This window comes from Anoplophora glabripennis, unplaced genomic scaffold (assembly GCF_000390285.2).
Source record: "Anoplophora glabripennis isolate ALB-LARVAE unplaced genomic scaffold, Agla_2.0 scaffold327, whole genome shotgun sequence".
Taxonomy (NCBI): domain Eukaryota; kingdom Metazoa; phylum Arthropoda; class Insecta; order Coleoptera; family Cerambycidae; genus Anoplophora; species Anoplophora glabripennis.
This window is the reverse complement of record NW_019416408.1, coordinates 444851-458190: the sequence shown is the minus strand read 5'-3', so window position 1 is coordinate 458190 and position 13340 is coordinate 444851. Positions and strand designations below refer to the sequence as shown.

At 31.3% G+C, this 13340-nt stretch overlaps 2 protein-coding genes across 7 annotated transcripts in view; one reads left to right on the top strand and one right to left on the bottom strand.

Moving 5' to 3' along the window:
• Positions 1–7091, top strand: part of LOC108909479 (alpha-tocopherol transfer protein-like) — a 27692-nt gene extending 20601 nt beyond the window's left edge. For all 3 annotated transcript variants that reach the window (XM_018713831.1, XM_018713828.1, XM_018713830.1), the window contains 4 exons: positions 2769–2962; positions 4295–4405; positions 4652–4802; positions 6742–7091. In XM_018713831.1, coding sequence (XP_018569347.1) covers positions 2769–2962; positions 4295–4405; positions 4652–4802; positions 6742–6794 — 509 coding nt within the window. In that variant the 3' untranslated portion in view covers positions 6795–7091. The remainder of the gene's footprint in view (positions 1–2768; positions 2963–4294; positions 4406–4651; positions 4803–6741) is intronic.
• A 3555-nt stretch (positions 7092–10646) lies between these two features.
• The window catches only part of LOC108909486 (clavesin-1), a 65821-nt gene continuing 63127 nt past the window's right edge, over positions 10647–13340 (bottom strand). For all 4 annotated transcript variants that reach the window (XM_018713838.1, XM_018713839.2, XM_018713840.1 and 1 more), the window contains exons 6-7: positions 11604–11865; positions 10647–10702 (exon numbers count right to left, since the gene is read on the bottom strand). In XM_018713838.1, coding sequence (XP_018569354.1) covers positions 10662–10702; positions 11604–11865 — 303 coding nt within the window. In that variant the 3' untranslated portion in view covers positions 10647–10661. The remainder of the gene's footprint in view (positions 10703–11603; positions 11866–13340) is intronic.

Genomic DNA, 13340 nt, shown 5'->3' with positions numbered 1-13340 from the left:
GAAGTTGTATTAACTTTCAACTACTAACACTTGGAGCAAAAATATTTGATAGAGTTATAGGCAAATGTTTTACAAAGGCTCCTATATTAGCTAATATCGATATTTTATACAGGGCATTTTTTTATAAGACGATAATTTTTAGAAAGTTCAAACTTGATTTTCTAAAATTTTTCAAATGGAACACCCTATATTTTATTGTTTTATTTTATTCGCATATCACTCCACTTCAACTTTTATTAAGCATGTTCTATACCTAAAATTGTTAGTTTTTAAGATATGGCAACATTTCTGAAAATACTTAATTTTTATTATTTTCGGTCGCACGAGATGGCTTTGGAAAAAACTGTCACATTGTGTCAACTTGTCTATACTATAAAATAATTTAATTATACTACATAGTTGTGTATAAAAAAATCTTTTCTATACACAAACTTACTTTTAACACTAGTGTTAAAAGTAACTTACTTTTAACACGCGTGTCAAAAAATGACATTTTTAACATCAAAAATGACAATTAAAAAGCCCATTTTTAACAGTTTTGTAGAAAAAATAGTGTATAATATACGTGTTAAAAGTGATTTTATTTTGTTCGTGAAGTTAAAAAACTCGCTACGCTCGTTTTTTAATCATCTTCACTCACAAAATAAAATCTTACTTTTAACACGTATATCATAAATAGCTATAATAGAACATAACAACATAGTTTATTTATTAAATGGAAATAAAATAACAAAATAGATACGAAAATAAATCAAATATTTAATTTTACAACAAGTGTTCAAAATGACGGCCGTCTTGGTTTAGACATAGCTCTACACGTCGTTCAAATGTGGTGTTAACAGTATTCAGAATATCAATGTTGATATTTTGAAAAACTCGGTCGAATTCGGTTTTTCATATCCTCTTTAGTAGTAGGGGGAGTTTGATATACCCGATCTTTTACATATCCCCATAGAAAATAGTCCATTTTTGTCAGATCAGGCGACCTAGCAGGCCAACTAATTGGTCCACCTCTTCCAACCCACTTTTCTGGAAATTCATTGTTTAAGAATCTACGAACTTTCTGCATGTGGTGTACAGGGGCTCCATCATATAAATATCACATCCTCTGACGAATATTTAGCGGTATATTTTCTAATAAATTTTCCATAGTATTTTGTAGAAAATGAAGATATAGTTATATTAAATGTTCGTCGAAAAAATAAGGCCCAATAACGTATTGTCCAATAATCCCGCCCCAAACATTGAGTGATCACCGGATTTGACTATTTGTCCTTATAAGCAACGGATTTTCAGAAGCATAATAATGAAAGTTGTTTCTGTTCACGCTTCCATTTTTGTGAAACGTTGCCTCATCAGTAAAAAGCACACAATTAAAAAAAAAACCTATCTTCATTCATTTTTCTCTGGCCCAATTACAAAATTCCAAGCGACTTTCATAGTCGTGGTTATTCAATTCTTGGTGAAACTGGATATGATATGGATGCATCCTGTGCTTCTTTAAAATCCGCCTTACCGATGTCCTGCTTATATCTGTTTGCATTGAAATTGCTCTAGTGACTATATGCGGATCTTCAGTAATACTTAACAGAACATTTAGTTCATTCTCATCATCCACAATAGTATTTTTCCATCATGTTTTTCCTAAGAAACATTGCCAGTAGTTTCAAAATGTAGTATGTACCATTAATTTTTCAAAGGTATTTGCACGTGGTTGTCTTCTATCTGGATGTCTCGGATTATAAATTCTTGTTGCGAGTAAACAATTTCTATCAGCAGCTCCCAATACATAAATCATATTCACCATTTTTTCTTTAGAAAAATTCATTGTAATATAAAATTATTTTATGAATGCCAACTAATAAATAACTAATAGATACTAATAAACTAATAAAATGAACGCAAAATGGAATGGTAAATTATGAACTGACAAGTTGACACAATGTGACAGTTTTTTCCAAAGCCATCTCGTGCGACCGAAAATAATAAAAATTAAGTATTTTCAGAAATGTGCCATATCTTAAAAACTAACAATTTTAGGTATAGAACATGCTTAATAAAAGTTGAAGTGGAGTGATATGCGAATAAAATAAAACAATAAAATATAGGGTGTCTCATTTGAAAAATGTTAGAAAATCAAGTTTGAACTTTCTAAAAATATCGATATTAGGTAATATAGGAGTCTTTGTATAACATTTGCCTATAACTCTGTCAAATATTTTTGCTCCAAGTGTTAGTAGTTGTAAGTTAATACAACTTCTTTGAGGTCATGTTTTTTCCAAAATTCTAAGAATTTTCTACATAACTTGGCAACCCCGCACTAAAATGATAAACTGTTTATATTGCCATATATAGAATTTTCTCAGAAATCTAACTGTTTAAAAATATACAGGGTGTTCCATTTAAAAAATGTAATATTTGGCATGTCCCGTTTTTACTCATCGCCCTGTATGTTTGAAATTAATTTTGTAGTTTAGGTTTCTTGATTCTGTACAACTTTTATATAAACAAATAAATAAACTGAAATATGCTAGAGTGAAGTTTTTCTGTTGAATTTTCATTCCTCTTTTCCTATTTCTAGTTTTTGTTTATTTATAAATTGACCTTGTAATTTCCGCCGTATTAACATATTTGGCAAGCAAAATTTCAATTTTGTGTCATTGACTATGTATTATAATAATTAGAAAACAGGATATGAACTGTGAACTAATCATAAAAACACCGTTAGATATCAAAACAACTATTTTGTAAATTTACGAATATTACAGCTAAATGGAATCCCAAGGAAGTAAAACTGGAAGACATGTTTAAAGCTGTGATGGTGACTATAGAAATAGCTATGCTAGAACCAAAAACTCAACTGGCGGGAGTTCACGTGATTATAGATTTGGCAGGTCTTTCTCTGGTTCATATCTGTCAGTTTTCCCCACAAACTGCCAAACTCATACTTGACTGGGTACAGGTAGGTTTAGAACTATCTACTAAAATATCTAGGTATTACAATTTTACTCTAATACTGGTGTTAAAAAAAATCCCTGCAGACAAATTTTTCTCATAATGGTTTGATTTTTTTTTAAATTAAAAATTTAGTTAAGAACGCTTGACATTGACATATACACAGACCTGGGAAGTTTTAAGTAGCAGCTCCTGTATGAGTTAGATATCGTCAACATATCCGAACCACCGAATCAATATTTTGCTGACTAAGAGTTGTTCCAGAGTAATTTTTTCTGTAGATATTTGATAAATGTGAACCTCACTCGTTACACCTTTATTTCTGGGATGACAGTCTTACACTGTAAAAAAATCGGTGCTAGTGAAAGCAATAAAAGTTGAGGGTGAATCCATTGAGTGAAATTATTGAGTACATTTTCATTCAATATTGGGCATTTTATCATTTTACTCATTTGTGATTATATTTAAACTAAAACTGAGTACTTTCACTCAAATATAGGTACTCCTTAAATAAATTCCTCACGTAAACTCGTATTTGGTGCACTCGTACCTAAATCAGAGTAAATGCCCTCATTACTGATGCATTGTCTCTGTCTGTTCCCATAGTCCCATTAGGATATCTCGTGACCGTGGCGTGGTGGATGGCAGTATGGAGTATGGTGTGCTTTGAAGTTGGACAAGTATCGGTTTATCTGGTTATTCTAGTGGAAATTGTATTTAAATCCAGTGATTTAATTAGAATAATTAAAGACAGTGTATTGTCTCGATTAATATTGGGTTAAATAAAATCTATAATTACGTATTTGTAACGTAAAATATAGGTTATGGCAATCTATTCGTCCGATCAGTTCACCAATTCCTTTAATCGAGACCTAAAATATTGTCTCTAAAATAGATCTGTGTAGGAACCACTGTGGCAGCTTAGTAGATTATGACTTTAATACAATGATGTTTAAATTAAAACGTAAAGAGGGTATACACGAAGTCTGAGTAAAAAATTACTCAATAATAGTTAAATATTTAAGTCATATTAGTGAAAAAGTCAACTCTAAATTGGTTTTATATACTCAGAATAGATTCAAAAGTCACTCAATTGATAGTTAGCAGTAACTCGGATTTGAGTAAAACTCACTGATTTCTGATGCAGTTGTACTCGTACTAATAGAGTGAAATTTTCACTCAGTCAGATGTGGACAGAAATTGATACATTATTGAGTAAAATTGAGTGAAAGTTTAGTGAAATTTTTTTACAGTGTATGCACGAAAAGCAATTAACGAATGTTGTGTTGTAGTTAAAATTATGTCTCTGTGAAAATATTAAATTTCTGAAAATTTTCAGGACTGCGCTCCTGTAAGGCTGAAAGGAATCCATTTGATAAACCAGCCATATATATTTAACATTCTTTACCAAATGTTCAAACCTTTCCTAGGCGAGAAATTAAAAAAATGTGTAAGTATTATAGTGTTTCACTTCATTGAGCATGTCACTGAAAACTTAACACCTGTACATAATTTATTTTGAAATCACTTTCAAACAAGACAAGACAAGTAAAAAGTAGACCAAAGAGAATGCGTGAGTGTAAAGTAAATTTCTTTGTATTTTAAGGGTTTAAATTATTGGCACGCTTCTAAGTATTGTTAAGACAAAATTATTACATCTTGTTCATGAAGACTTTGAAAGGATACTTTGTTTCAGTTATTTTTTCATGGAACCGATAAAAAGTCACTGACCGAAAAAATTTCTGAGGAAAGCTTGCCACCATATTATGGAGGAACTGCCGATATTCCAGATTTTCCAGGACGTTTGTTTTCAGATATGTTATTCTTCTACGAGAGAGACTTTGAAGGTAAGTTTACCAATTATTGATCCATTGATAAATTGATCAAAAAATTAAATTGGTGAGAAATTGTAGGCGATAGGTTTATTGTCCAATTTTATTCATTTTTAGTTATTTCTTAGTTACAATTTTAGTTACATTCTACAATTTTGATGTAGTTTTTATTCTTAATATTAAAAATAAGTAATTTTAGTATTTAGAAAATAAAATTTGTAATTACAATCACATTAGTCCCACGTAAGCTGTACATGCGTTCCAAAGTGAGCAGGACCTTTGAAAAGTAGGTATTTCTAGGGAGGTCATCTATTGCCAATTACATGTGACAGAAAGGTAGATCCTTGACTGATGTACTGTCAAAATTTCATGACATTTGGACGAATAGAAGTGGAGTTATATATAAAATGTTTTTGTAATCGGTACAAAAATGAGTATCGAACAAAGAGCTAATTTTAAGTTTTGTTTTAAACTAATTTTTACTAAGTTTATGGTGATGATTGTTTATCCTGTGTCAGAGTCCATGAGTGGTATACGCGGTTTAAAAACAGTCGTGAGGACATAAATTAAAATGCTGAGCATCATGTTGGTCAACCAAAATCCATGATTACCACAGATTCCATCAAAACTATGAGTGAGTTCATCAAAGGTCAGCCAAAATCTTCATTAAAATTCATGGAATTGGAATTGAGCATCTCAAAAACATCAATTTATAGCATTTTGGCAGAATATTTGGGTTATCGAAAAGTGTGCGCATGGTTTGTTGATTCAACACCAAAAATTGCTCAGAATTCAACATTCAAAGGGCATCATCAAGGAGGCCAAAAAAAGACAAAAACTTCATTTATAACATTGTGAATGGGGATGAAACGTGGTGTTTTCAATATGATCCAGAAACCAAGCGCCAAAGTGCCGAGTGGAAGGCGCCAGACGAACCAAAAATCTCATTTGGAGAGTTCGTCCCATCTTGGTATTTTGAAGCGTTTAGTGCATCGTATTCAACGTATTCAGCGAGAATATCGTGCAGAAGGATGTTGGTGTTTGTTGCACGATAATGCTCTCATCGATCGACAATTGTGACCGTTTTTTTGGCCAAAAATCGCATTTTAACTGCCAACCACTCCCCGTACTCACCTGATTTGGTATCGTGTGACTTATACCTTTTCGGAAAAATGCATTTGCCGATTAAAGGAAAGCGTTTTGTGGACGTAAAAGCCATCTATTGAATAGAATAAAACAGTTTTATTAAAAAAATAACATTTTTTGCTCTTATTTTTTTGAATGTCCTGTTTACTTTGGAACACACCTTATACATTATGATAGAGTGTTATCGTGATTTTTATTCTAAAAGTTGACAGCTTTAAATTTATATAATTAATATATTGATATTGTAATGTGTTAAAAGATGTCTACAAATATAACGATTTCTGAGAATCAATTTTTTTAACAATTTTTGAGTCAAAAATTGTTAAACATAAAACCCATTATTGTGTACATATTTGTTAAAATTATAGATTTCTATGAAAATTCAAAATGATTACCAAAACAACAGTTTGGTATTGTCATTTATTGTACTATTTAACAGTTTTAAACGCATAGAAAATCTATGTACCTAAATGAATGGCCATAAATTATTATTCATGACGAAAATATTATTCAACTACATATTGTCGTCTGGCTAATTTGAATTATTTTATTAGTTTCTTTCCTTGTTTTAGATATATCTTTGAAGCTAAAAAAATTTGGTAGCATATAGCATATAATTTCTTAAAAATTATTAGTCCGCTAGAAAGCCATTAAATTTAGAAACTTTTTTGTCTTTTGATACTTTTTTCATAAAACGCAATGTTTTCTAGAAATAAGTGAAACTGATCTCATTAGTTACTTACCCAAGTGTTTTTTTGTGTTAGGAAGAAAATGTTAATTTTATTAAGATGTCTTATTTCTGTTGTAGTATTCAACACATATGGATATGTCACCAAGAAAGAGAAAGCGCAAGAAAATTGATTTGCAAGAAACTGAACAGCTACAACTGTATTACGTATGGAGCTGCCATATATTTTTAAATACAAGCCTAGTCTATAGAAAGTTATACGAGTATATACCATATTTAAATAATTTTTGAAACCGTTGCCAATAATGATAGATATAACATTTACGACAGAGTTAACTAACGTAGGGCGCATAATTTTAGATTCAGAGGCGTCTTATAAAAGATGACTTCCAAAAAAGTATAATCTAGTTTTTTATATTTAAAAATTATTATTATTTATATTTATTTTAAATGTATTCGAATAAAATAAAAATCAGGCCTTCTCTTGTTTTATTTTTATTTATTTCAGCTTTAGTTTGGAATCATGATAAGAAAACTATGAGATATGACATTCCCGTGAACGAAGATTGGATCACTTGGCAGATGACGTCACGTCGAGAGTGATTTTAGTAGTTCATCAATAAATAAAAAATGGTTTTGATACCAAAATATTTGCATACCATACCCCTATAAAAATAGAAAAATGCATTCTAAGAAGTCATTGCTAATAGACTACAATGTTAATAGGTAATCATCGCAGCAATCAAAAGTTTTACATAGATCAATACAAACACATACAATAAAGGTGAATATAAAATTGACATCACTGTAACGTATACTACACGAAAGCCAAACTAAGAGATAGGTTAGAATACTAACGGTATTGCCCAGCAGTCCAACACAGAGACTATCCATAAATCTCTATTAAATCTCCAGGTGACGTCATAACAAGGCCGCGGGTATGCGCAGTATCATATCTTTTAGTTTTTGTATCACGGTTTGAAATAGTGCGTTTCATATTTAAGATTGAGGTGAGGTTAAATTCAAATTTTGTTCTAAACTTTAATAGTTGTTTCTGCAGAAAACGTGCAAAACAAGGGTGAGCACCACGTGGTCCGCATGTGGTCCTTTGAACTAACAGTCCGCAAGTCTGCTTCAAACAATTTTTTTGACAAAATTTTTAATACTAGCTTTTTTATTTTTACTTTACTTTAAAAGCTAATAAAATCAAGTTTTTTTATAATTTTCGTTTGATGAAATGATGCTCTTTGTCATCAACACCTAAAAAGTAAGATTAAACAAACAGTCCTAAAAACTGTATTCGTGAAATCGAGAATCTGAAGTTCCCCAATTTGTGGTGTCAAGAGAAATTTGTATGCACCACATCAGCCTGGCTTCTAAGATCGAGTATTTCACTTAAATCTTGTGTCATCAATACCAACTTAGTTATCGGTATTTGTTTCTCTAAGAATCCATGCAGTTGTGTAGGGAGTAACTTTTTTATAGATTGATACCTGTAACTATAAACAAATATCTCCAAGATCTTAGCAAGCATTGCATCTTAGTACTGGGGATAATTTAAATTGGTCTGCAATTTGATATATTAGTTACATCATCACATCACTCTTCAGTGTAAGAAAGATGCTACTCAACTTCTAAGAATTAGGAAACTGGACAGTAGGCAGTGATTAAAGTATGATGTACTTAAACGATGTAGGAGATACTGGATCCACAATAATACAGCTTGTTCAAGGGAAAAGCATGTTCAATTTTATTAAATGCTTTTGTAAAATCCATATACAGTGGGTGGCCAAATTATTAGGGACAGTACTCATATTTATGAAGTTTCTAGTTCAATTTCTTTTTTTGAAAAAACAAATTGGTCTTCACAAGGTTTTTTTATTTTGTATTGCAGCTGGTACTGTTATTAATATTTTTGTTGAGTGGCAACCTGATATTCTGCATCATTTATCAGATAAATGAGGTTACTTTTCATATGGTGGTAATTTGTTAAAAAATTTTGTTACAGTGAGATGCTAAAAAATGTTTCTGAATCGTTTTTCGTGAGTTTTTCCTGTTACAAATTATCAAAACGTTATTGATATTTCGTATAGAATTACTATAATAAACAATGAAGGAATTGTAATTTCCCAAATGACAGTCCGAAGGTGATTGGCAGAAGAAAACCTGATCGGTCGTTGTCGACCCAAAAACCACTTCTGATGGAGGTCATGAAGAAGATGCGGCTGCAATGGGCCCAATAACTCCAGAATATAACTCTTGCTGACTGCATTCGATTGGAAATACTAATTAAAATAGTGTTAATAAAGATTTTTTTTTATTATCTCAGTATTTTCCGACGAATCTGCGTTTCAAATTTTGGTCGATAAAACTTCATTTCTCCGATGACGTCTTGGAGAGAGTAGTTCCATCCAGACTGCCTTGTGGTGATGGTTAAATACCCGGTTAGTGTCATGGTATGGTCTGTGATTTCAGCAAAGGGCATAAGACGCCTATATATCGTGGAGGGGATCATGAGACAGGATCCGTACAAACGAGTACAAAAAATCCGGCTACTGCCACATATCGAAGAATGGTTCCCTAGTGATGCCGAATTCATTTTTATGCACGATTCGGCACCGAGCCACAAAGCCATGAGTGTTAGTGTATTCCTGGCCGAAAAAACATTACCATGTTGCCCTGACTGGGTATGAACCCTATGGAGAACATGTGGGGACTCACCAAACGGACGATTGCTAATGAGCTGAACACCACCAAGCACCAATTGGTTGAAACTCTCATTAGAGAATGGCATCACAACGTCGAACTCCAACAGAATTGTAAAGTCTGTATAGAGAGCATGCTTCGAGACATAAAAGCTTTAATTGCGGCAAAGGGTGCATTACTAAATACTAAGATTAATTTTAGCGGATCCATTGATGCCCATATATAGCTTTTACGAAAAAAATTAATAGTTTCTCCCACGTAACTCGTTATTTTTATGATCTTAATAATACACTCTTTTGAATAAAAAATAGCTACAAGCTATAGTACCAACTGTTTGTTCAAAAAATTCAGTCAAACAAGAAAATATAAGAAACTGAGTCCCTAATAATTTGGCCACCCACTGTAGATAACATCTACTTGGCCATAAAAGTTGTGTGTATGTATATAAATCACAAATATGTTTTAAGATTTCACTTATTTGGTATTGTGACATTTGCTGCGTCTATTTAAATTAAATCAGTCAATTGTTTGATGTTACAGATATGTCAGATATATTAGACTTCTTGAGTTTTGAGTCATAGGATTTCTTCTGAAGAGGGTAATATGTCTCACGAAATATTAAGAAGTCTAAATCAACGACGAAACAAAGACGAAGGTTTCGATGTTTGCGTCTAGACTCAACTCATTTTGAGGAAACTTCTCAAGGACTAACCTAAACCTCCTAAATTCATTTTTAAAATCTGTTTTTATCTCAAGTTTGAGGAGGAGATATGTTTTCTTTTTTATAATCTTGGTTTGTTTCCGCAGAGTATTTATTGTAATACTGCTCCACTTTTAAATAATTATGGTGTCGAAGTTGTACAGACTTTAGAATGTTTTTATGTGACTCCTTTCATGTGAAAAAATAAAACACAGCGACAGTGTTTATCCCAAAAAAGATGAAATAATTTTCAAGACCAATTAACAAATGGATTTGTCTATTTAATGAAATAAAGCTTTGTTATGTTCCTCGAGGACAAAATATTCTATATTATAGACATTTTATCTTTGACGCATTCTATCATTTCTAATACACAAATGCAAAACAAATCTGTTAAAACAAAACTGTAGGAATCTTTATTGTTGCATAAGTACACAGTAATAAAAATATATGTATTTTTATATAGATTTTCATTGTAACAATATCTGATTATCACAAAAATATAAAAAATGATTATCTATCTACAAAAATCTACAACGTAACCAGCGCACTTTAAAAACAAATTACGTTTAAATGTCTATGACACACCCAATATAAAATTATAAAATAGGAATGTTTACTTCTAAGATTCTTCTCAAGCCTCTACTTTCTTGTTGTAGCCATATGAGTTAATAGCTGAAAATAAAACAGTTCATTAATAAAACTTGAGTAAAAGAATTTTTATTATGAATTGTGGAAGAAATTCTGGGGATACTCTTAGTCGATGATTACAATTACAATTGGTTTTTTTCTTTTGTACACAATTGTAAGAATAAATTGAAAATATTCAGTTGTAAACTTCTATATAAATCGAGGAAAGTTAAAAAAATCATTGATTTTAATTATTAGAAAAGAAACAATCTAAATAACTTGACAAAGCTATTTTGCTGATAATCTGGAAGAAAAGCCAATGAAAGCGTAAGCAGAAGCACCAACAGCTGAATTTATGAAATATTCGCGAGACTTATTATGACATTCTGCAGAAACAAGATGTGAAACATTAAAAACAAAGATATAGAATTAAGATTGGGGACATAAGACGCACATTATGTGAGAAGATCAACGTATACCAGAAGATTTAGAGTACCTAGTTAAAAAAAGTTTTCAATATGACGGCGATCTGGAAAAGAAAGAAGACTTCATTGAAGATGGAAAGAAGCACATTTTCCAGATAAATTATTGAACCAAGATAGTACATCTATTAAAAATAACAGTAGCGTTGTAGACGTTGCAAACTCAGGAAACTTCTGGAGAATATTAATCTGGACCAAACACAACTTGCGTAGGTTTTGCTAACAGAGAGAGAGGAACGACATACAATACTGGATACGCCTTATCAGGATATGCTTTCTGTTTGGTAGAGAAAAACTGGAAGCTGAAGCTGAAAGCTATGTGAAATTGAGACTATCAAAGTTATAAAGTCTAATTATAGGAATAAGAATTTAAAAAAAGAACCCTAGGATCATGAGGGTCTACAAATGACATACATTTAGAAGATATCAAAAGATGCACTATTATTTTCATTATCAAAACTCACCTTTGTATTCATTATCACATTTTTCCAAGAGTTCCAACCATTGCTCGCCGTCGATCCTAGGCAAGTCCAATGTACCACCGTAGCAGTCCGGCAAACACTTGGGACTTATGTACTGGTGAAGGGACTTGCGGTCTGAACCATGGAAAATAATCCTGTTCCTAAGTTTTTCCTTCAGGAATGGTTTGAAGAGGGCGAATACCATCTTGAAGATATAGGGTTGATTTACGATGTGAATGTTTTTTATCCTTAGCGGGACGCTATCCTGGAAAGTAAAATAGAATGCATATATATCCTTTTTACCGTCGTTCAATCAGAAAGTTACATACACATATTTTTGTACATTGAGAAGTGATTGAAAATATAACCAATAACATTTTTTCTAGTTTTTAATGATAATGTGATACATACTTTTACTGCTAAGTGCAGGTAACTACATTGCCAAATAGATTAATTACGAAAACTGTTTGTAATAATTAAATTATCATGTGCGGTGCATCCCAAGGCTTCTGTTATGAAACACAATCAAATTGTCGGGCAAACCGTAAACATTAGTTTTCTTTGTATGACCTTATACCAATTAGTCTTTAGAATAACTGATGAGTTAAAAGATTGTATTACTTTACCATTATTAATTTGATTCGTCAAATTGTATGTTATCTATTCTGCATGATCACGACATAATGCATAACACATAACACAGGTAGTCGCACGTGAATCGAATTTTTTTATGATTCAGTAGAACATATGTAAACGTTGCCTCAAACCAATTTGACAATTATTTTGGATTATACATGGTGCCCAGTTTCTTCTGGGTAAGCCAACTGCATTCATTAATTTCTCTATAAATTTTAAACCTACAATGATACAAAAGTTGTGTTATTTAGGTGTTACTTGATGTTTTCTTAATAATCTCGAAAATATCAGTTATCTCACGTAATAACATTTCACCATACATGAAAAAACCTATCTTCTGCCTGTTACCGAGTACATTTCATAAAAAATATAGTTTTTTTAGAAATACCTATAATGTAACAATCAGAAGCTAAAGGGCTATTTTAAATTATTATGAAGTATTATCCCACAGAAAATTTAAAATTCTGCTTCTGTTTACAAAATCTTAAACAACTGTCAAAAAGATTTTGGATATAATAAAATTGAGATTAAAACTCATTAACAGCATTGTTGATGTTTCAGTCTATTGTGCCGATCTAAGTATGAAAAAAAAATTATCATTATTATTATTAATTAATTAAACCAAAAATTTCGAATAAAATACTCAAGTTATATTGTGGAGAGCTTTTTAGCTGTTTTTTTATGGTAAATTTCGATAAAACAACCATTCAATATTATAAAGTATGAAAATAATAACAGAAATAAAATGTTGCTAGAATCAATGACTTTAGAAAATGTAAAAGTGCCGTACTACGCGTGTTGCAAATTTAAAGATCTTGGTTATCTATAACCAAGCAACAATTAATTAAGACAAATAGTTATGCTGCAAATTTTAATGAAAACATGAAAACTGATTGAATTAGAAATTTTTCTAGGCTCTAGTTGAATTTTAAGCTTAATTATTTCTATAATATTTAATGATATTATAGTATAGATGATGATAATTATTAACAAAATATTGTGCAACAGTAGTATCACTTTTCCGAATTAATTAAAATTAATTCTAAAAAGTTTTCAACATTCTAATCAAAGGAAGGATTTCACAGGGGTTTTATGACATGTGGA